At 37.4% G+C, this 21226-nt stretch overlaps 2 protein-coding genes across 2 annotated transcripts in view; both read right to left on the reverse strand.

Moving 5' to 3' along the window:
* The window catches only part of LOC140156922 (uncharacterized), an 82705-nt gene extending 78898 nt beyond the window's left edge, over positions 1-3807 (reverse strand). The window contains 1 exon segment of the mRNA XM_072179963.1: positions 2373-3807. Within this exon segment, the coding sequence (XP_072036064.1) occupies positions 2373-3356 (984 nt within the window). The 5' untranslated portion in view covers positions 3357-3807.
* An 8176-nt stretch (positions 3808-11983) lies between these two features.
* Positions 11984-21226, reverse strand: part of LOC140156924 (aminopeptidase N-like) — a 55277-nt gene continuing 46034 nt past the window's right edge. Inside the window, exons 17-20 of the mRNA XM_072179964.1 lie at positions 16164-16331; positions 15325-15465; positions 14785-14866; positions 11984-14584 (exon numbers count right to left, since the gene is read on the reverse strand). Coding sequence (XP_072036065.1) covers positions 14435-14584; positions 14785-14866; positions 15325-15465; positions 16164-16331 — 541 coding nt within the window. The 3' untranslated portion in view covers positions 11984-14434. The remainder of the gene's footprint in view (positions 14585-14784; positions 14867-15324; positions 15466-16163; positions 16332-21226) is intronic.

The raw sequence follows: 21226 nt of genomic DNA on the forward strand, positions 1-21226 counted from the left end.
GGGGTTAAGTTAATAACCAAAGTTCTGAACTTCTGACCAGCCGGTCCGATGTGTGAAAAATAATGAATCGGTCCAAATCGGGCGGGTTTGTTCCAATTTTTTCGGGACGGGTTTGGTCAGGCGGGTTGGTATTATTTGGAGAATGCCACCAGGATCGGGTGGAAAAAAAGAGCAGCACTATGAAATAGCTCCCAGTTAGCCTCTTGTAAAGTGTAAACATGTAACATGACCAGGTCACCAGGAGCTAGCGTCTCTCAATATCAATATATGAATGCCGGAATACTCATCAGCATGATTTACCTAGCTTGGTTGGTTTAGCTCCTGGTTCAAATCCGGCTACTTTTCCCTTGATTCTAAGGGCTAAAAATTCAAAATTCAGGGCCCCAATTTGACGAGAGATTCAGGGAATCGCTTCTCTTATGATTCTCATAACAGTTGTAAGAATCAACTTCTCTCATTGAATCATGCAGTGTCTACTGTCTTGGATGGATTTTGATTCTCGCAAACTGAGACGAAAACTGCAGCCCTGAAATTGGCCTGTCATTAGGCTGTCAATGTGTCACACAAAATGTATACATGTACACAAGAGCTAACTGTTCATAGAATATGCTCAACACTACTCAACAGGGCCTAGATTTCGACGAGAATCACAGAATCGATTCTCGTAATTAAGGATTCTCATAAGATTCGGTTGCGAGAATCAACTTCTCTCATTGTATCATACAGTAAGTGCAGAGACTATGATGGATTTTGATTCTCGCACAAACCAAGACGAAATTGAGGCCCTGCTCAAGTTGTGTGAAAGACATTGCAGATGAGTTCTCACAAGAGTTGTGAAATGCACTGATGTCACGCATCAGCCATGGACTGAAAATAAAGGGTAAGAAATCAGGAAAAACACTGGAAAATGAAATGCACATTGCAGTACTTGGGACTGGTAAAAGAATTCAAAATTCAATGATACAATGAGCAATAATGATTAAACAAAATGTTCACAATAAAACAATTAAGAAACAAAAAATACAAAACAAAAACAACAAACAATTTTACAAGAGAATTAATAAGTAACAAAACAAAAACAACAAAATATTTTACAAGAGAATTAATTAGTAATTCAGAATTAATTAATAAAGAAGTGTATCACTATCAGTGGAAGGAAATGGGCAGTCAGCCAAAAGAAAAACAATTTAAGAGTAGACTAATGACCATGAAGTTCATCAACTTACTACGATACTAGAGCTGTCATATCACATGACATGGTCACATGATGAGATGGCCATAAGTCAATTAGAAAAGGGAATCCCCACAGCAGATGGAATTAATTGTCAACATGAATTTATGAAACACATGTCATTATGACTTGTCTTGCAGGTTCTATGATGAGCACTGTTTGCATGCACCAGATTTAACATGATATCATTTGGTTCAGTCACACTCACCGTTGGCATGACGATCTTGTAATCAATGATTTGGGTCTCTAAGGGCAGGTGAACTTTTCCTGGCTGACTTGAAATTAATGAATGGCATGGCACTATTGCCCCACTTCTAGCCAATCATGACTGTCTCATGTAACTGAGCACCCAGCTGCGTCACCAGCCAAATCATTTTGCCACCAAATTCAAAACATGTCAGTGACTGTCCACATTTCATTACAAATGTTAAGTTGCTTGAATTTGGCAGGCAAACTGAAATTGGTGTTTAAAAACAGCGTAACAAATTGACACCTTTTTAGTTTGATTTGAAGTGGGTGCAAGTTTGTTATTCATTAGTCTTCTTGGGTTCTGAAGGAGGCTATAAAAACCTAACAAATGCCCACCTAGTAATAAACATAAAAATGTCAATACATTATTTTGAACTGAAAATAATGCTGATGTGGCCAGGGGCGACCAGGGGGCACAAAATTTATGCACGGATGGCCCAAAAACTTCGGTTCCAAATCAAAATACTACCCGGTTCCAGAAAATTAAGAAAACAAATTTTCTTTCATCTGTAGGTATAACTACATGACACTCCAGTTAGTTGGAGGCACACTAAAGCGCTTTGACGTCAAAATGCTTACTTTTGAGTAGAGACTCATTTTCAGATTTTCTAGCAAGTTCACATCAAGCATCTTCTAAATCATGCGATTGTGTTAACATTATTTATCAATACTTCTTGCCATCATTATAAATTCTTATACTGGTATCAATATGTACCGAGGGTCACCACTATACACCGATGTCGACAGCATGTACTCTCGATCTCGGTACTGGGGGGTCAAAAATTTGGCAACAACACTTTTACCTGAAATTAATAGAACACACATGACAACACAACAAAGTATAAGTGCTTACAATTTACACTAAAACTACAGTTTCCTAAACATGGCTCACCTGATTTCTCATCATATTGGGGCCATAACCTCCATGACCTGCACCTGGATCCATGTGTCCCATCGAGGACATGCCTCCTCTTTGTCCCCATTGGGAGGGGTATCCTGCAGGATTCCCCATCATTCCCATGCCCCCTCCTGGATCATTTCCTTTACCTAGATTGTCCCCTTGATTAGAATAGTTACTGGGATAACTGGGACTATGTTTCTGTCCTTGCAAAAGCTGAGAAAGCGTCGGTGCCGAATTTGCAATACTACGGGTTTCACCGTAAGGTCTCTGGTGTGTACCGCCGTAGGTCGGCGGCACATTAGGACCAGTTCTTGATCCCATACTCATAGGTGGATAACCGGGTCTCGTACCCATATGTCCATCATATGGACTATAAGAGTTGTTGGGCATATTAGAGCCCTGATTTGGACCCATATTCGTGTTCAAATTTGAGTTTGGTGGAACGTTTCCTGCTTGTCCATGGCCGCCATGTTGGCCAACCATACTACCGTAATTGCCGCTTCGATTACCGTAATATCCACCATTATACCCCTCTGTACCAGACATATTTGTACCTGGTTTACCTCCGGAGTTGTCCATAAGTTGATTGGGCATGTTACTGTTAGGTTGCATGCCACCACCACCCGAAGAATAAGGATCCATGTTAGAATTTGAACCTGGTTGCTGTTGTGTGTTCATACTTCGACTTTGTTGTTGTCCTCCATCTTGGTTCATGTTGGCATTCATCGCGGCTGCCTTTGTCCCTATATCAGGCCCACCACCTCCCGGTGGCTGTCCGGGTGACCCCAACACGTTATTTACAGCTCCGTCAGGGGGTCCGCTTACCCCCTCTCCACTGCTATTGTTGTGTTTAAAGTTACCATCAGCATGTTCCATTGTGTTGTGTCGAATTCTGCTAGTAGCTTGTTGGTTGTTTCTCTGTTGAGAGCTAATTTCGTGGTCTGCATTGACATTTCCAGCGACTTGTGTTGCCATTCTTTGCAGCAATTCAACCCCTTATTTCTGCCCTTTAAGGGGCAGCTGCAAGTAAAGTCCACTGCCAGCCTTGAGCATAGATAGTTGATGAGGCTCTTCTCCTTACCAACACACGTGTTTAGAGGAACGATTTTGAGAATAACATAGAATCTTTTACTCTGCCATCGGGAAGTCCGTATCACACACAATTTCTATACTATGGCGCACTGAAAGCAATAGGCGACATTAGAGAAATTCACAACAGAAATCCTTACGCCAAGGGCCTCCACTGTGTCACCCCGATGCACGTCCCCCCATTTTTCCAGTTGTTTGATACTTTTTGTCAAGTTTTTCGAAGTTGCCAAAGTCTCCCAGGTGATAATGGGCGCGCAGGAATTGCCTATTCTTCATTTATTTGAGAACTAATTCCTCGTGCCTCGGTAGGACACTGCATACCACGGCGGTAGACAGTCTCTCGCATTCTTTTCATCCTGCTTTCGATTAGCTGTTCCCGTTACCTCCCTCTGTAACGAACAAATAAGTGTATGTTTCCGATCGGGGCGCATTTACAGTATTCTTTCGCAATTATTTTCATTTAAAATAACTTAATATTTTTAAACTCATGATTGGGAATACTTTGTGAACATATTGATTGAAACATTTAAAATGTTCTGGGCAAAGTTGAGTAGCTGATTGCGGGAGTAGGAGTGCTGCCCTCAGCTATCATATTACTAAAGGCGTAATGAACAGTGACGTCAGCAACGAGCGTATTTCTATTTGGCCTTTTGTTTGCAAGTCGGCTCAGCACTCGGAGCACGTTTCCAGTTGATTTGAAGCGTTATTTTCATTTTCCCGGGCAATTCCACCGGTGAGGTACCTCATCCACTCACAACTCAAGAAAAAAATCACATTAACTTGAAAAAATATGATGGGCAAATGAAAAATTATTAGAAACCTATCGTTCTGTAAATACCCACCCAACAAAATTGACAAATTCAACATTCTACTCCCGTTGCGAAAATAAACGCTGACAAAATTGTATGCAAAGAAGGGAGCGAAGGTCAAATAATACGCGCTTTATATTGTGTGCATGCAGCATAGAGCCAGCTGCGCATAGGGAAACTGAATGTGAAGTGATGGCATACAGGAATACAGCAAGGCTGCTGCTATAATATTGTGCAGTGTTTGGTTGGGAGATCTATAATTCAGCGACGCGCGGTGTTTTTAATCTTTTATCAATTGCATATCAGCTGGGGAAATAACTGTCCGAGCAAAACGTAAATAACTGTGAAGAGTGGATATTATTTTGGTCTTGCAGATTTCTTTCGAATTGGAATCCTATTTTTATATCTAAAATTTCACGGGTCAATGTTTTTAAACAAAATATATTTTCACCTTCAATTTATAAAACAGCTATAGTATAGTTTAAAACCTCGTGTATTTAATAAAATAAGTTTTGTGCTCTTCTTTTTATCTATTTTATATCGCCACACTTTTTAATAGACAACAATAATGCCCTTCCGATTCATTGTTTTTCAATTAATTTACTCAATAAGGCTGTTCCAATATCCTCCCTCTGAAGAACGCAAAGGCAGGTGCGCTGCGCCGTGACGAGCTGGTACGGTACGAACGTTGGTCCTCGAGGCTCGAGCACGGGTCTCTTACCGGGGTCTCTTAGAATCTGTGCTCACTATAGGCCTAAAAGCCCCGATATTTGACCATGGCAGTGCAGTTTTAGGTTTTATTTGAGTTTATATAGACAAACAATGAGAGTTTTAAACTCTCAGTTTAAAAACTTTCATCCCGGGACTTTCATGCGATATTTTGTTTTGCCACGTGTTCGTGCGCGCACCAGGCCGATCATTATCATCTTGCATCTGTGCCTACGACACGGCAAGCATTATAGGCTACACGCAAGACCTAGCCACGCCTGCGTTTAAAGACTCTATAGGCCTACTACCAGTGATTCTCTAAATCAAATATCGAAAAACAGATTTTTGTCAAGAAAATGGGTGCGCTAACCATCCTGTAGCTTGTACAATCATGATATTTTACCGAACACTGCATGCATAGGGCCCGCTACAATAAAAAAGGTATAAAACCGATAACATAGATCGGCTTTTACATGGTACAGTTTTTGGTTTAGGCCGCAAACCTGTGTGATTAAGAATTAGGCTAATGCACTGGCGTAGGAAGAGGGGCAATGGGTAGCTCTATACCCCCTGAAAAGTCTTGCTTCCCCCCCCCCTTGCCTCCCTAATATTTAAATAAGAATATTAGGCATTTATTGTGTTTTTAGGCCATTTTTGACCATTCGCCAAGGTTGTCCATGCCCCCAAAGCAAGTTCATGCCCCCAGTGGCGGCGCTACGGGGGGAAAGGGGTCCCAATTATTTTTCTTGCGCCCAGTTTCGAGGCAAATCCCCCCAAATTACGTAAATTTCCGCTTTTTGCGGCAATTTTGAAATTTTTGCCCCCAATGCCCCAAAAAAAAAAAATCCTGGTGCCGCCACTGCCCCCCCCTTGATCATTGAATTCCAAAATTAGGGACTTTTGGACACGACGCGACAATAACGTAAAAGGCAGGTAAAATCTAGTCCTTCTCGCTTGGCCCTAATAAGGTGTTGAGAAGTATTCAACTAGAACTAGAAATAAATAACAAAACACTTTGTTTGTTACGGGCACCTTGTGGTTTTTTTTCTTCACCCTTTTGAAATTTGACCTAAATCGAAAAATATGACCATTTATAAATAATTTAAAAAAAAGCTTGGCCTACAAATACCATGCAGTGGCGGCGCGGCGGCAATATTTTTTCCCATCAGGGGCAGGGGCATTTTCGTAATTTTGGGTTTTTTACTGGGAGGGGGGAAGCAGGGGGCAAGAGTTCACAAAAACTAAAAGTGAGTAGGCCCTAATATGCATAGGCCTATTCTAAGAAAGAAGTTCCAAGTATATCATGTATATAGAACCTAAAACAGATCTAAAGCTGCATGTCCGAACCTTAAGTACAAAGAACCATTTTAGACATGAAAACAGTTCTGTAAAGGCTAGAAAGAACCATTTTGGGGTTCTTGCAATTGCCTAGAACCTGTATAGAGACTCGAGAACCCTTTCTTTCTAAGAGGGAACCATCTTTCACAAACTAAGCCTTTTTTTATCAACATGAACAAAGCTTTCGACCACGTCGATCGTCCCTGAATCATTTATGTATTTTTATATATAAAACCACACCCGAGATTACATGCCCTTAATTGAAATTGCCCTTAAAATATTTTAATAGTAAAAACCCATATCCTTCCCCAGTCTTGGGACCCCTCCCATTCCCCGTTTTAAAATAAGAAATCTGCGAAATTTTTTTTTTGGGGGGGGCAATTTAGGCATGCAAGTTTTCGGAGTTCCCCGCGTCCAAAATTCACTTTCCCCTAGGGGGGGCAATAATCATAGTCCTAATCATGTGTATCCCCGGGGTGGTGAATTATAAGGGGGAGGGGATTTTTGGCAGGCCAAAAGGGGGGAGATTGGCAAGCATTTTTTGGCATGTTGAATGGGGGGAGGCAAACAATTTTTGGCACAGATGTTACTTTAGGACACCGTTTTTATATAAAAAGGTGTAGGAAGACGTTCAAATATATGCAAATTCCTGCTCGCTGCGCTCGCATTTATATGACATTACATTAGGTTTTAAAGTTGGGTTCCTTTTTACATTTTGCATGTGTAAAGGGGGAAGGCGAACATATTTTGGCACGACAAAAGGGGTAAAGGTTTCTTGACACGTCAAATGGGTGAGCAAAGGTTTTTTTGGCACGACCAAAGGAGATTGGGGTATGAGAATTCACCACCCCGAGATTATTGTACCACCCTTATATCCATGAGGGTGATTTTTTAGTACCCCAAGTTCGAAAAGAAGGCCTAACTAGTGTTATTCAAATTAGAGAAAAAGAAAGACAAAGAAAAAGAAAGAAAGAAAGAAAGAAAGAAAGAAAGAAAGAAAGAAAGAAAGAAAGAAAGAAAGAAAGAAAGAAAGAAAGAAAGAAAGAAAGAAAGAAAGAAAGAAAGAAAGAAAGAAAGAAAGAAAGAAAGAAAGAAAGAAAGAAAGAAAGTTGGGAAACAAAAAAGGAACGTAGGAAAGAAAAAACGAAAAGATGATCAAAAGAAAAGGGAACCGGAAATAGCAGAAATTAAAAAAGAACAAGAAATAATTGAAAATAGATACATCTGAAGGATAAAGACAAAAAGAAGACATTTGGAAATAAAGAAAGAAAGGACGTACAAAAATATTGTAAATTATATGACGCAAGCAGAAGGCATTATTATAGAAAGGAACTTAATATAGACGGAAATGAAAAAGAAAGTTAAAGAAATAATAGTATACACATAAAAGAAGAAAGACGACGGAAAAGGAATGAATAAAGAGTTAATTTAGAAAATAATCCACTGGAAAGAAGGAATGAATGAAAGAAGTAAAGGAAAAAAGAACATAAAGTGACTAAGGAAAAGCAAGCAAGAAGGCAAATAAGATTGCCAAATAGAAAGGAAAGAAGGAACGCCATCCCCAGTGAGAAAGAAAGAAAAGAATAAATTAAGAAAAGGTGAATAGAAAGCAGCAAAAGAAAGAAAAAAGAAATAAAGAAGGAAACGAAACGACAGACAGAAAAAAGAAGGAAACGAATAACTTAAGAATGAATAAATGCATGCAAAAATGAACGAAAGATATAGAAAGAATCAATAAATGATGAAGAAAGAGGAATGAAGAAGCAAAGAAAGAGCAAAAAAAAGGGGGGAATTGAGGAAAGACAAAAAACAAGGAAAAAGATCAGAAAGGGAAAACTGAGGAAAGACAAAAAGCAAGGAAGGGAAAACAGGAACGTACCAGAAAGGACCGAAAATGGAAGCAAAGGAATTAATTAAAACTTCATTGACAAAGGAATAAAGAAAGAAAAGAGAAAATGATAAAGAAAAGAAAAGGGAAACCAAAATAGAAGAAATATGGACCTAAGTAAATTAAGCTAGAAAGAGAAAAATGTGAAGAGGGAAGAAGAGAAGACGGGAATAAAAAATGAAAGAATGCGAGACAATTTTTTTAAAAGAAGAAATTAGATAAAAAGTAATTAGACAGAGATGGAATTAATGAAAAACGACAGAGAAAAGAAAGAATGAATGATAAAAGAAAGAAAAGTAAAGAAATAACTGAAGGAAAAGAAAGCAAACAGGAAAGACTGAAACCAAGATATTTTTTAATGAAAGCGAAAATTAGGAGTGGGTACCATTATTTCATTAAAAAAATGTATCAGCATTGAATTTTATTTTCCTAGCCTTCTTTCAAAGCTAACTGACCACTCTGTTCAGCTCCGATCAAGCTATGGGCTGCATTCCCCATGATTCTCTGCACTGGTTTTACGAAGAAATGATTGTTCATGGATGTTGAATTTGATGATTTTATTATAGATAAAGTAACTCCATTTAATACCAGCTACATTGAATTGAAGTTTCAAGACAATAACAGGATGACCAGGCAGTTCTGCAGTCAGTGGTGGCAGCAGCTATAAATTATGCCTAACTTTTGTACCGAGAGCTGCAGCGCTGGTACATAGTGGATGGTAGGTAACAGTTGCCTAACTTTGTAACACTCGAGCCAAAAGTTAGGCAAATTTACGCACCGCAAATCCGTAGCGCTGTGATGTGATGGAGTTAGGCAAAAAGGTGTTCTTCTAACCGCGTTAACCGGACTACTTCCATCCAGACTTCCATCGTATAATAATGACATCTTATGATTAAATGAGTAATTTGTAATCCTAGCATCCTTTTTTTATGACATTTTAAAGTAGATATCCACGAAAAAAACTTACTCCAAATTTTCAGTTGATTCCGATTTTGTGTTTGCGAGTTATGCATGATTTATCAGGTGGTGGCCGCATTGCATTCTCTAAGGGGTATGAATGTTTGGACAGTATTTATTGTGGGACATTAGAGCACATCAGACTTATCGAATTGCATTCTGAATACGAAGAATGGCCTTCAAATAATTTTGATTTTTGAAATTCGCAATGTAATACACATTTTATGGCAAATCATTAAAAATTGATATTTTTGATATTTAACAGTACTCGAAGTAAACTTGATAAATCTGATAATTTCTACCTAAAGTGTATGTAGGTGGGATGAAAAGCCGACGATCAATTGAAAATTTTGACCTTTCGTATTGAAGATATGGATTTTTTCCCAAAACACCAAAAAAAAAAATTGGGAAAAATCCATATCTTCAATATGAAAGGTCAAAATTTTCAATTGATCGTCGGCTTTTCCTCCCACCTACATACACTTTAAGACTATATCATTAAATTTATAAAATTTACTTCGAGGACTGTTATATCTCCAAAATGTGACTAATATCAAATTTTAATAATTTGTCATAAAATTTGTATTATATTGTGAATTTCATAAAATGAAAATTATTTGATATCAGAAAGACATTCTTCGTATTCAGAATGCAATTCGATAGGTCTGATGTGCTCTCATGTCCCACAAAAATGCTGTCGAAACGCTCAAAACGCTCATTCTGCAAGAAATGTTTTGTACATAAGTAAACATTATATAGCCAGAGGTTTCCAGTGATTATAAAAATCTCAACTTTTTTTTTTTTTGGAGAAAATAAAGTGGGGGCCGGTGAATGATGCTGTGGATCACGAAATGCCCTTTAAATAATCAATTCAGACCAAAGCCGGAGATTTTGAAAATTGATTTATTACCGTACTTGATTTAGTACCCAGTGATCAGTACCTAAGCGTATTGATGTGGAAATCCCAAAGTCCGTGGCACATGCACTTGGTTGCAAAGTTATGAACATTTAAGGGGGTACTACACCCCTGTGGTAAATTTGTGACTATTTTTCCACTTTTCTCAAAAAATAATAACACACTGGTAACAAAATTTATGTATATTATTGGGGCAAGGAATGCAATTACTATACTGAAATTTCAGTGACTCAAGACAAGCGGTTCAGTATGATTGGAAATGAGGTACATCCTAGCGGTACCTTATTTCTTATCATAAATAACGAACCGCTTGTCATGGGTCACTGAAATTCCAGTGTAGTAATTGAATTCCTTGCCCCTATAATATACGTAACTTTTGTTACCACTGTGTTATTAGTTTTTGAGAAAAAATGCAAAAATAGACACAAATTTATCGAGGGGTGTAGTACCCCCTTAATAAGTTCATTTTCTTTTGTTTTGTTTTTTTTTTTGCTCCTGTTTTTGCCTATATCTCAATTTCAATATTCCCAACTTTGGTCTGATTGGATCAGATGATGTTATGATATACGGTATGATATGGACTGGTGTTTTTTGTTGGTTTTTTTTTTTTTTTTTTTTTCATTTTAAAGTTATGTTCTGTGTAATATTATCTCTTTCTTTCATGGTGTATAATGATTCTGGGGGCAATTTTGGCAAAGCAAAGGAGAGAAAGTATTTTGTATTTTTTTTCAGCCAACACTGTAAAAAATGATCTTAAATTAGCGGACGCCCGTATTTCGAAATTTCCCGTAATTTTACGGGAACCAGCCGTAAGCAAAACAGCTTTTTGTGACAGAACCACCTACGTACCTCCATACCCACCCACTGTTTAAGCAGGATTATGAGTTAGTGATACACATGGGTTTGTATTATAGACGAATCCAATTTCACGCATTCCTATACCTCAATGGCTGCCAAAGTTGGGTCCCCGCCGGCTCAATCTCACCTAAAATGTGAAATAATGCGGCCTTGGAGGGCATTTTAAACTGCATTCTATCACCCGTGTTACACGTAGACAAAAGAATGATGACAGTTTACAACACAAAATAATCTAACATCGATTTTAAGCGGCTTTTTTGGTGTTGCGGGGACCTAAAGATGGCCGACCAAATCCTGACCATGACTTGGCTCGTTGGATTCGTCTATAGTATTACATGGGGGTGTGTGGGTGGGTGTGGAGGTAGGTAGGTGGTTCTAATCACAAAAAGCTGCTTTGCTTACGGCTGGTTCACGTACAATTACAAGAAATTTCGAAATACGGGTGTCCGTTAATTTAAGATCATTTTTACAGTGAAGACCCAAAATGGACCATCGGATTTACACAAGATGGTAGGATTTTTGTTTGTTTGTCCACAAGCGGCTATGTAAAAATCATCTGCCGCAGGATTTATTTAATGCTTGGAAACTTATTGGAAAACATAAAGGAAGAAATCAATTTTTGGTAGGACCTATTCAATTTTGGAAGGCCTTTTCTGTATGCCAAAATACATAGGCGTATAATAGCTCCCGAGGGGTTGGCCCGGGGGTTGGGGGATAAATCCCCCATGTTTTACTAGGGGTGGTCCTTACAATCACGCCCCCCCCCCATGTCGACGCCTGTATCATGGTTTCTGACCAAATCAACCACATACTTGGCCATTTAAACCCCCAAAGTACAAATTTGTTTGCGCTTCGCGCAAATTTATTCCACTTTTGCGCCATACTTCCTCAGTTTAGCTTCAATAACGCAAAATTTTTGCATTTGTACCGTAAACTTATTCTGTCGCCACAAGGTGCTGGATTCACTTTACCTCAGATATTTTTTCAAACCCCATCCCCCAATGTCAAAAATAAATCTACGCCACTGCCAGAAAACAAGTTATTGATGTACATAATCGTTTATTAAACTACTATAGGCTATATTATAATACCGAGGGTTCAGAACCAGAGAGCCGTAACTCACTATGATCAGCTCTCATAAAATGAGCATATTTGCTCCTTGCTTTGGTCTTCAAAAATCAACATTTCCTCCACAATATCTTTTGTGTGAGCAGGTGATTGTGAGTTGAGGGCTTCTGGCTCTCATCCCTCGATACATTAAACTACCGTATCTAGTATATTTAAAAGTAAAATAAATATAACTGCCTGTAAAATAAATATAACTGCCTATAATCGCTGGCCAATAAAACCCCGATAATAGTGTGCAAATAATCTGAAATCTACTCTAGATTATTACCAAATTTAGGTAAACTGTAATGATGGGTCTTTCTAATGGAAAGGTATATACGGTACAATCAAAAGAAAATACCATACATGTACAATGATAGGCCTATAGGTCAGGATATAGTCCGACGCAGGTCCGACGTATTACATATTATAGGCCTATGTTTTGCCGTTGTGCATCGGCACGCAATTTCCGCTGCGGCAAACTTTTGCTGTTGAGGCAAAACGTCGAAGACGAACAAAGCCCCAAACCACCCCGCAGTGAAGAGCCGAATATCGCAAAACTTTTGCTGTTGAGGCAAAACGTCGAAGACGAACAAAGCCCCAAACCACCCCGCAGTGAAGAGCCGAATATCGCAACGGAAACGCAGCGTTTGTCGAAACCTGAACGCACACTCGCCCATTGAATTTAATGATTAGCTTTGTTCGGGGTAGTCTCGGTCCCAGCCGATTTGTGCCCCTCCGGGGTGCCCCTTCGTCACTAAACAAACCAGTGACGGAGGAACACAAACCGGCTGGGACTGAGACAATGTTCGGGGCCTTGTTCTTCTCTTGAAATATTTACTGCAGCGGAAAATGTTGCGGCACGGCGAAACGCATGAATGGCTGACGTTTTGCGTCCCCCTCAATTGGTCAATTGGTCATTCAGCAGTGAATTTTGGGCCAATACGAAAGCAGACGGGGCATTGACAACAACACAGACGTCGGTGAAATTGTGAGTAACATTGACGTGTTTGACCCCCCATCTTCCGAAAAGTGGCTACGCCCGTGTCGCAGCACAGAAAACCGAAAATCGCTGCGGAAAACGTCGCAACAAAAAAACCGGCTCCAACGTCGGACTATATACTGGACCGATTCATGCTATTTATTCGAAGTAGAATATTCGATGCATCAAGTATTGTATTTCAAGTCATTTTTATCTTCTTTATAGTTATCCAACGTGTGTCCAACTATTCGATGTCGAAGATATCATTGATTTTATCGACAAAATTCATTAGAAGATATAAGCACGACATATTGAATAACCAATACATGTTACATCGATTACTCGACACCGAAAAAAAGTGTGTACCCACCAGATCTTACTTGAATAGGCCTATATATATTATATTATATTATTATTATATTATAATATTATGTTTTTCTTGCTGTCAATTTAAATTTGCACACACATTATGAGGTTTTATTATTCTATCCTGTCCTATACACACATCGAATGTGTGAATTTCGGCTTTTGACATTGGGATGGCCTTATACATGTTATATACCGGCTCCATACATTCGAAGTAGGCCCATGTAATCCTGTCCAGCGAAGTCCATGGTTGCTTTGACTAAAAATCTCCAAACATTGGAACGTCGAAACCTATCTAGGAACTGGCCATAGGCCTATTATGCCTATAGGCTACAGAAACTGAGTTATGATAACTTTTATTTCAGAACGATACAAAGGTCCAGACAAATGTGTCTCAGTGAAATAATATAGGGGAGTAAGCCTACCTACATATAGGGGGAAATATAAAATTACTAACATTAACATAAATAACAGTAAAGTGACTCAAAAGGCAGCACCCTGACCAAAAACGTATTGGGGCATCACATTTCTTCGGGGGTGGGTGGGTGGGGGGAGGTGGCATGACTTTCAAACATCCGCTTACATCTAAAATGTGGACATAACCACCCAAAGGGCACTTGAAGACCTGAGCACAAGAAGACCGTAAGTCCACTTGGCCCCTCAACATGTATACACTAAAGTTGCGTATAGTTTGGTAATGTTTTATACATGTTCAGGGGCCAAAACAAAACTTTCACAACCTTTCATGTTTTCACCCTGGAACATGTGTTTAAAAACATTATAAAACCCTAAGAAACTATACGTAACTTTAGTGTATACATGTTGAGGGGCCAAGTGGACTTACGGTCTTCTTGCGCTCAGGTCTTCACTTTTATTGGACATATGTTTTAAACATTTTACACTCATTAAAGATGGACACTATGTGAATATGTCTTCCAAATCAGGACCCTGCATGTTTAGTCACATTTTATCTCTGTAATACGGAAGTATTATCATCATTAATTTTTAAAATATGCAAATGTCAGTCAGTTCAAATTAATTTTGATGGACATCATTTAGCCACTGTTGGACTTCATCTAGATATGCTTCCATCCATCTGATATTAGCTTGGGTTCGTTCTACAGCTTGCTTGAACGCAGCCTCTCCTGTACCTTGATCAGGGTGGGTCTTCATGAAGTCAAGTAGCTGAAAACAAAATAAAAATTTGATTAATTTATCTTCAAAAGGTATAGTTGATATAGGCCTAGTTAACATCTTGGAACTATAAATAAATTCATTGATTCACGGGGTCCTCCAATACCAACGCTCCTAAATTTAAGAATAATTTCATTTATTAGGTAATAAGTTACGAAGCAATTTTAAATGTGTAGTAACTTTTTAATTACCTGTTGAAGATGAAATTCTGTGTTGAAGTAATTTGTAACACCGTCTATTACAGTACGAAAGGAAAAGATACTATCACCGTGTCTGAAATTAAAGCACATAATAAGTATGTCAGGCAATTCTCCCTCATTCTTACATTCTTGATTATCTTGCCCGATGGATCAGTATATAATAATATAGCTATGGCTTACAACAAGCCTGTAAGCATTTCAACTTTTGAGTTGCCCGCTTGAGTGAATGTCATACTGTATGTGATTATAATAATTATACGGTACAGGAGTACAGGAGTACAGGACTCGCAAATAAATGTTTTGATTAGCTTGCCCGATAGTCAAAATCGGACTAGTATTATTATTATAACTGTCAGTAGCTTCATTTCAATTTGCCCGAATAAATTTGGGCAACTTTCACGATAATTTCAATCATCATGTTTAAGTGTTTTTAGGTGAAACTATGTCTCAAATTTACATCTACACAATAACACTAACAGCTGCATTGCAACTTGCCCGAGACATACAAGTCTTAATTACCAACTGACTTACGCTTTTCTCAAGAAATCCCAATTAGCTCTGAAGAAATCCCACGCCAGTGAGCTACCCGCTGGATTATATGCAACACTATAGATGACATTCACTCGATCTTGAGCACGAATTTTGTCGGGGTCTAGACTGTAGGCTAAATACCTGGTGCAGTAATTAGAGAAACGTCTGTTATTAATCAAACTTGTTCCATTAATAATTGAGCATAATCCAATAAATTAAAACGTTTTACAAAAAAACAACAACAAAAAAACCCGTTTAACTTAGTGTTGACAAAATATTTTGCAATTAATGTTTGCGAAAATTGGTTACAAACTTTGACAACATATTTAAAGGTTTGTTGTAGTGTGTTTTTTTCTTTTCATATAAAACATGTAAAACGTTTTCAAAACATTTTCATGACGTTTACATAACCCAACATTTAAATGTTATTAAAACGTTGATAAAACAAAAGCACGCTTTATAACGTTTTAAAAACTTTTTGTGTTTGCTGTGTAATACACATTAAAATATTATATGGTAACGGTGATGATATTCTCATTAACAAAAGTTAAAATATTATACTTGTTTTAAGGCAGTTAGCTTTTTGAAAACAAAAAGACAATCTAACTTTTGTGTGTGGGCTTGTGGCTATTTAAGGTATCCTACTCAGCAATATTACTGCTGCATGCATTTGAAATACTTTCTATCTCAAACTCAATTTATACTCCACTCGTTAGCAATGAGCTATTGATAAATTGGCCAATGAGCTGGATTGTTTGTTACTGCTTTGGATAGAACAACCCAGTTCATAGGTTAAGAAATCAATTACGCTTAGCTAATGAGTGGGGTATAAGCTTTACGTGCTGAGGATCCAAGGCTGGGTAGAGCAGCCCATGGCACCCCTCAAAGTTGCTTTTTCTGAAGCTATTGTAGTATTTTGATACTGCTCGAATGCAAACATCCATTCGTCCTGTCCGCCGGCTCTTATGGCTGCACAATATACGGTGGAACGGAAATCACCATCTATGCTGTGATCAACGAAATTAAAAAATTGATATAAAATTATACTAATATGAGCAGTAGATAGCAACTTCATCAATACTTATACCAGCAGTAGATAGCTACTTCATCAACACTAATATCAGCAGCAGATGGCTATTTCACACTAATATCAGCAGTAGATAGCCATTTCATCAATACTAATTAATATCAGCAATAGATTGCTACTTCATCAATACTAATATCAGCAATAGATATCAGCTTCATCAATACTAATCAGCAGCAGATAGCTACTTTTATAGCTACTTCATCAATACTAATATCAGCAGTAGATTACTACTTCATCAATACTAATATCAGCAGTAGATAGCAACGTCATCAATACTAATTAATATCAGCAGTAGATAGCAATAGGTCGCTAAAATTCATCAATAATAATATCGGCACTCAGCAGCAGATAGCTACTTCGTCAATACTAATAACAGCAGTAGATTGTTACTTCATCTACACTAATATCAGCAGTAGATAGCAACGTCAATACTAATTAATATCAGCAGTAGATAACAACTTCATCAACAATTACTTTCCTTAATACTTATACCAGTAGTACATAGTATCAGCAGTATATAGTTACTTCATCAATACTAATATCAGCAGTATATAGCTGCCTCATCAACACTAATCATCAGTAGACAGCTACTTCAACACTAATATCAGCAGTAGATAGCAACTTCATCAATACTAATATCAGCAGCAGATGGCTATTTCACACTAATATCAGCAATAGATTGCTACTTCATCAATGCTAATATCAGCAATAGATGTCAGCTTCATCAACACTAATCATCAGTAGACAGCAGTTGATAGATAGCTACCAATAGATAGCTACTTTATCGGGCATTAATACTAATATCACCAGTAGATAGCTACTTCATCAACACTGATAGTAAAAGTAGATAACTACTTCATCAATGCTAATATCGGCAGCAGATAGCTATTTCGTCACTACCAATAGATAGTTACTTCATCAACACTAATATCAGCAGTAGATAGCTACTTCATCAACACTAATATCAGCATTAGATAGCAACTTCATCAACACTAATACCAGCAGTAGTTCAACACTAATATCAGCAGAAGATAGCTACTTCATCAACCCTAATATCAACAGTAGATAGCTACTTCATCAACACTAATATCAGCAGCAGATAGCTACTTCATCAATACTAATATCAGCAGCAGATAGCTATTTCGTCACTACCAATAGATAGTTACTTCATCAACACTAATATCAGCAGTTAACCTCCCATGACAAAAGGAAGTATGGGACAAATTGATGTTATTGAGATATGGGGCAAAAACCAGATTTTCCTTGATTTATAAAATATTTTACGTAATATTCATACTATATGGTGTTCTGGTATGTTAAATCAGTGTACCTTATCAACTAGTATCAATTTCCTAAAAACAATGATTGATTATTTACATAAAATCATCACAAATTTCCAATTGTATGTCCCATACTTCCTTTTGTGGTGGTTTTTCGCTAAATGCCCTATACTTTGTGTGTACAAATCTAAGGAAGCAAGTATTATTTTTTCGATTTACCTACTTTTTGCAGATATAACTTAGCCAAACTTTTATTAAACAAAAAGATAGGGGTATAAACAGTTAATTTAAGCCAAAAAAGGCATTTTGAAAAAATTGTCCCATACTTCCTTTTGTCATGGGAGGGCAGAGTCTGTAGATAGCTACTTCATCAACACTAATATCAGCAGTAGATAGCAACTTCATCAACACTAATACCAGCAGTAGTTCAACACTAATATCAGCAGTAGATAGCTACTTCATCAACACTAATATCAACAGTAGATAGCTACTTCATCAACACTAATATCAGCAGCAGATATCTATTTCGTCACTACCAATAGATAGTTACTTCATCAACACTAATATCAGCAGTAGATAGCTACTTCATCAACACTAATATCAGCAGTAGATAGCAACTTCATCAACACTAATAACAGCAGTAGTTCAACTCTAATATCAGCAGTAGATAGCTACTTCATCAACACTAATATCAACAGTAGATAGCTACTTCATCAACACAAATATCAGCAGCAGATAGCTATTTCGTCACTACCAATAGATAGTTACTTCATCAACACTAATATCAGCAGTAGATAGCTACTTCGTCAACACTAATATCAGCAGTAGATAGCAACTTCATCAACACTAATACCAGCAGTAGTTCAACACTAATATCAGCAGTAGATAGCTACTTCATCAACACTAATATCAACAGTAGATAGCTACTTCATCAACACTAATATCAGCAGCAGATAGCTATTTCGTCACTACCAATAGATAGTTACTTCATCAACACTAATATCAGCGGTAGATAGCTACTTCATTAACACTAATATCAGCAGTAGATAGCAACTTCATCAACACTAATACCAGCAGTAGTTCAACTCTAATATCAGCAGTAGATAGCTACTTCATCAACACTAATATCAACAGTAGATAGTTACTTCATCAACACTAATATCAGCAGCAGATAGCTATTTCGTCACTACCAATAGATAGTTACTTCATCAACACTAATATCAGCAGTAGATAGCTACTTCATCAACACTAATATCAGCAGTAGATAGCAACTTCATCAACACTAATACCAGCAGTAGTTCAACTCTAATATCAGCAGTAGATAGCTACTTCATCAACACTAATATCAACAGTAGATAGCTACTTCATCAACACTAATATCAGCAGCAGATAGCTATTTCGTCACTACCAATAGATAGTTACTTCATCAACACTAATATCAGCAGTAGATAGCTACTTCGTCAACACTAATATCAGCAGTAGATAGCAACTTCATCAACACTAATACCAGCAGTAGTTCAACACTAATATCAGCAGTAGATAGCTACTTCATCAACACTAATATCAACAGTAGATAGCTACTTCATCAACACTAATATCAGCAGCAGATAGCTATTTCGTCACTACCAATAGATAGTTACTTCATCAACACTAATATCAGCAGTAGATAGCTACTTCATCAATACTAATATCAGCAGTAGATAGCTACTTCATCAACACTAATATCAGCAGTAGTTCAACACCAATATCAGCAGTAGATAGCTACTTCGTCAACACTAATATCAGCAGTAGATAGCAACTTCATCAACACTAATACCAGCAGTAGTTCAACACTAATATCAGCAGTAGATAGCTACTTCATCAACACTAATATCAACAGCAGATAGCTATTTCGTCACTACCAATAGATAGTTACTTCATGAACACTAATATCAGCAGTAGATAGCTACTTCATTAACACTAATATCAGCAGTAGATAGCAACTTCATCAACACTAATATCAGCAGCAGATAGCTATTTCGTCACTACCAATAGATAGTTACTTCATCAACACTAATATCAGCAGTAGATAGCTACTTCATCAATACTAATATCAGCAGTAGATAGCTACTTCATCAACACTAATATCAGCAGTAGTTCAACACTAATATCAGCAGTAGATAGCTACTTCGTCAACACTAATATCAGCAGTAGATAGCAACTTCATCAACACTAATACCAGCAGTAGTTCAACACTAATATCAGCAGTAGATAGCTACTTCATCAACACTAATATCAACAGTAGATAGCTACTTCATCAACACTAATATCAACAGCAGATAGCTATTTCGTCACTACCAATAGATAGTTACTTCATGAACACTAATATCAGCAGTAGATAGCTACTTCATCAACACTAATATCAGCAGTAGATAGCAACTTCATCAACACTAATACCAGCAGTAGTTCAACACTAATATCAGCAGTAGATAGCTACTTCATCAACACTAATATCAACAGTAGATAGCTACTTCATCAACACTTATAGCAGCAGCAGGTAGCTACTTCATAAATGCTAATATCAGCAGCAGATAGCTATTTCGTCACTACCAATAGATAGTTACTTCATGAACACTAATATCAGCAGTAGATAGCTACTTCGTCAACACTAATATCAACAGTAGATAGCTACTTCATCAATACTAATATCAGCAGCAGATAGCTATTTTGTCACTACCAATTATAGATAGTTACTTCATGAACACTAATATCAGCAGTAGATAGCTACTTCATGAACAGTAATATCAGCAGTACTGTAGATAGCTACTTCATCAACACTAATATCAACAGTAGATAGCTACTTCATCAACACTAATATCAGCAGCAGATAGCTACTTCATCAATACTAATATCAGCAGTAGATAGCTATTTCGTCACTACCAATAGATAGCTACTTCATCAACACTAATATCAGCAGTAGATAGCAACTTCATCAACACTAATACCAGCAGTAGATTGCTACTCCATCAACACTAATATCAGCAGTTGTATTATGTTCGTTTATACTCTCAAATTTAATGATAATTGTAGACAGCTACTTTCATCAATACAAATATCGTGAATAGGTACTCATTAATATTTGAAAATGGTATATCAACACACACATACTATGCATCAGAATAATTATACTGAATATATAGTGATATCCTTCATCAATACCAATGTCAGCAGTAGATAGCAAGCTACTAACAGATAACCGGTCTACTAAAATGTTGATATTTGTTTAATCTATACTACTAGTCTGATGCTGAAATAGGAATATTTGGCTTGACTCAAAAGTATCTCTGATATTTTGAAATAAATAACCCAAAATGACCCCCATAGGGTTATACAGGCGTCAAAAAGTGTTCAAATATCACTTTCAAATCTCACGATATTTGTCTCCGTAACTCATTAACCAGACATCGGAGTTAATGCAAATTATTATGTTTGGTAGACAAACAATGTGCTACAACTTTCACGAAAATCGGAGCAACTTTAATTTTTGACCCCTACG

The sequence above is a fragment of the Amphiura filiformis genome, chromosome 7 (genome assembly GCF_039555335.1).
Source record: "Amphiura filiformis chromosome 7, Afil_fr2py, whole genome shotgun sequence".
Taxonomy (NCBI): domain Eukaryota; kingdom Metazoa; phylum Echinodermata; class Ophiuroidea; order Amphilepidida; family Amphiuridae; genus Amphiura; species Amphiura filiformis.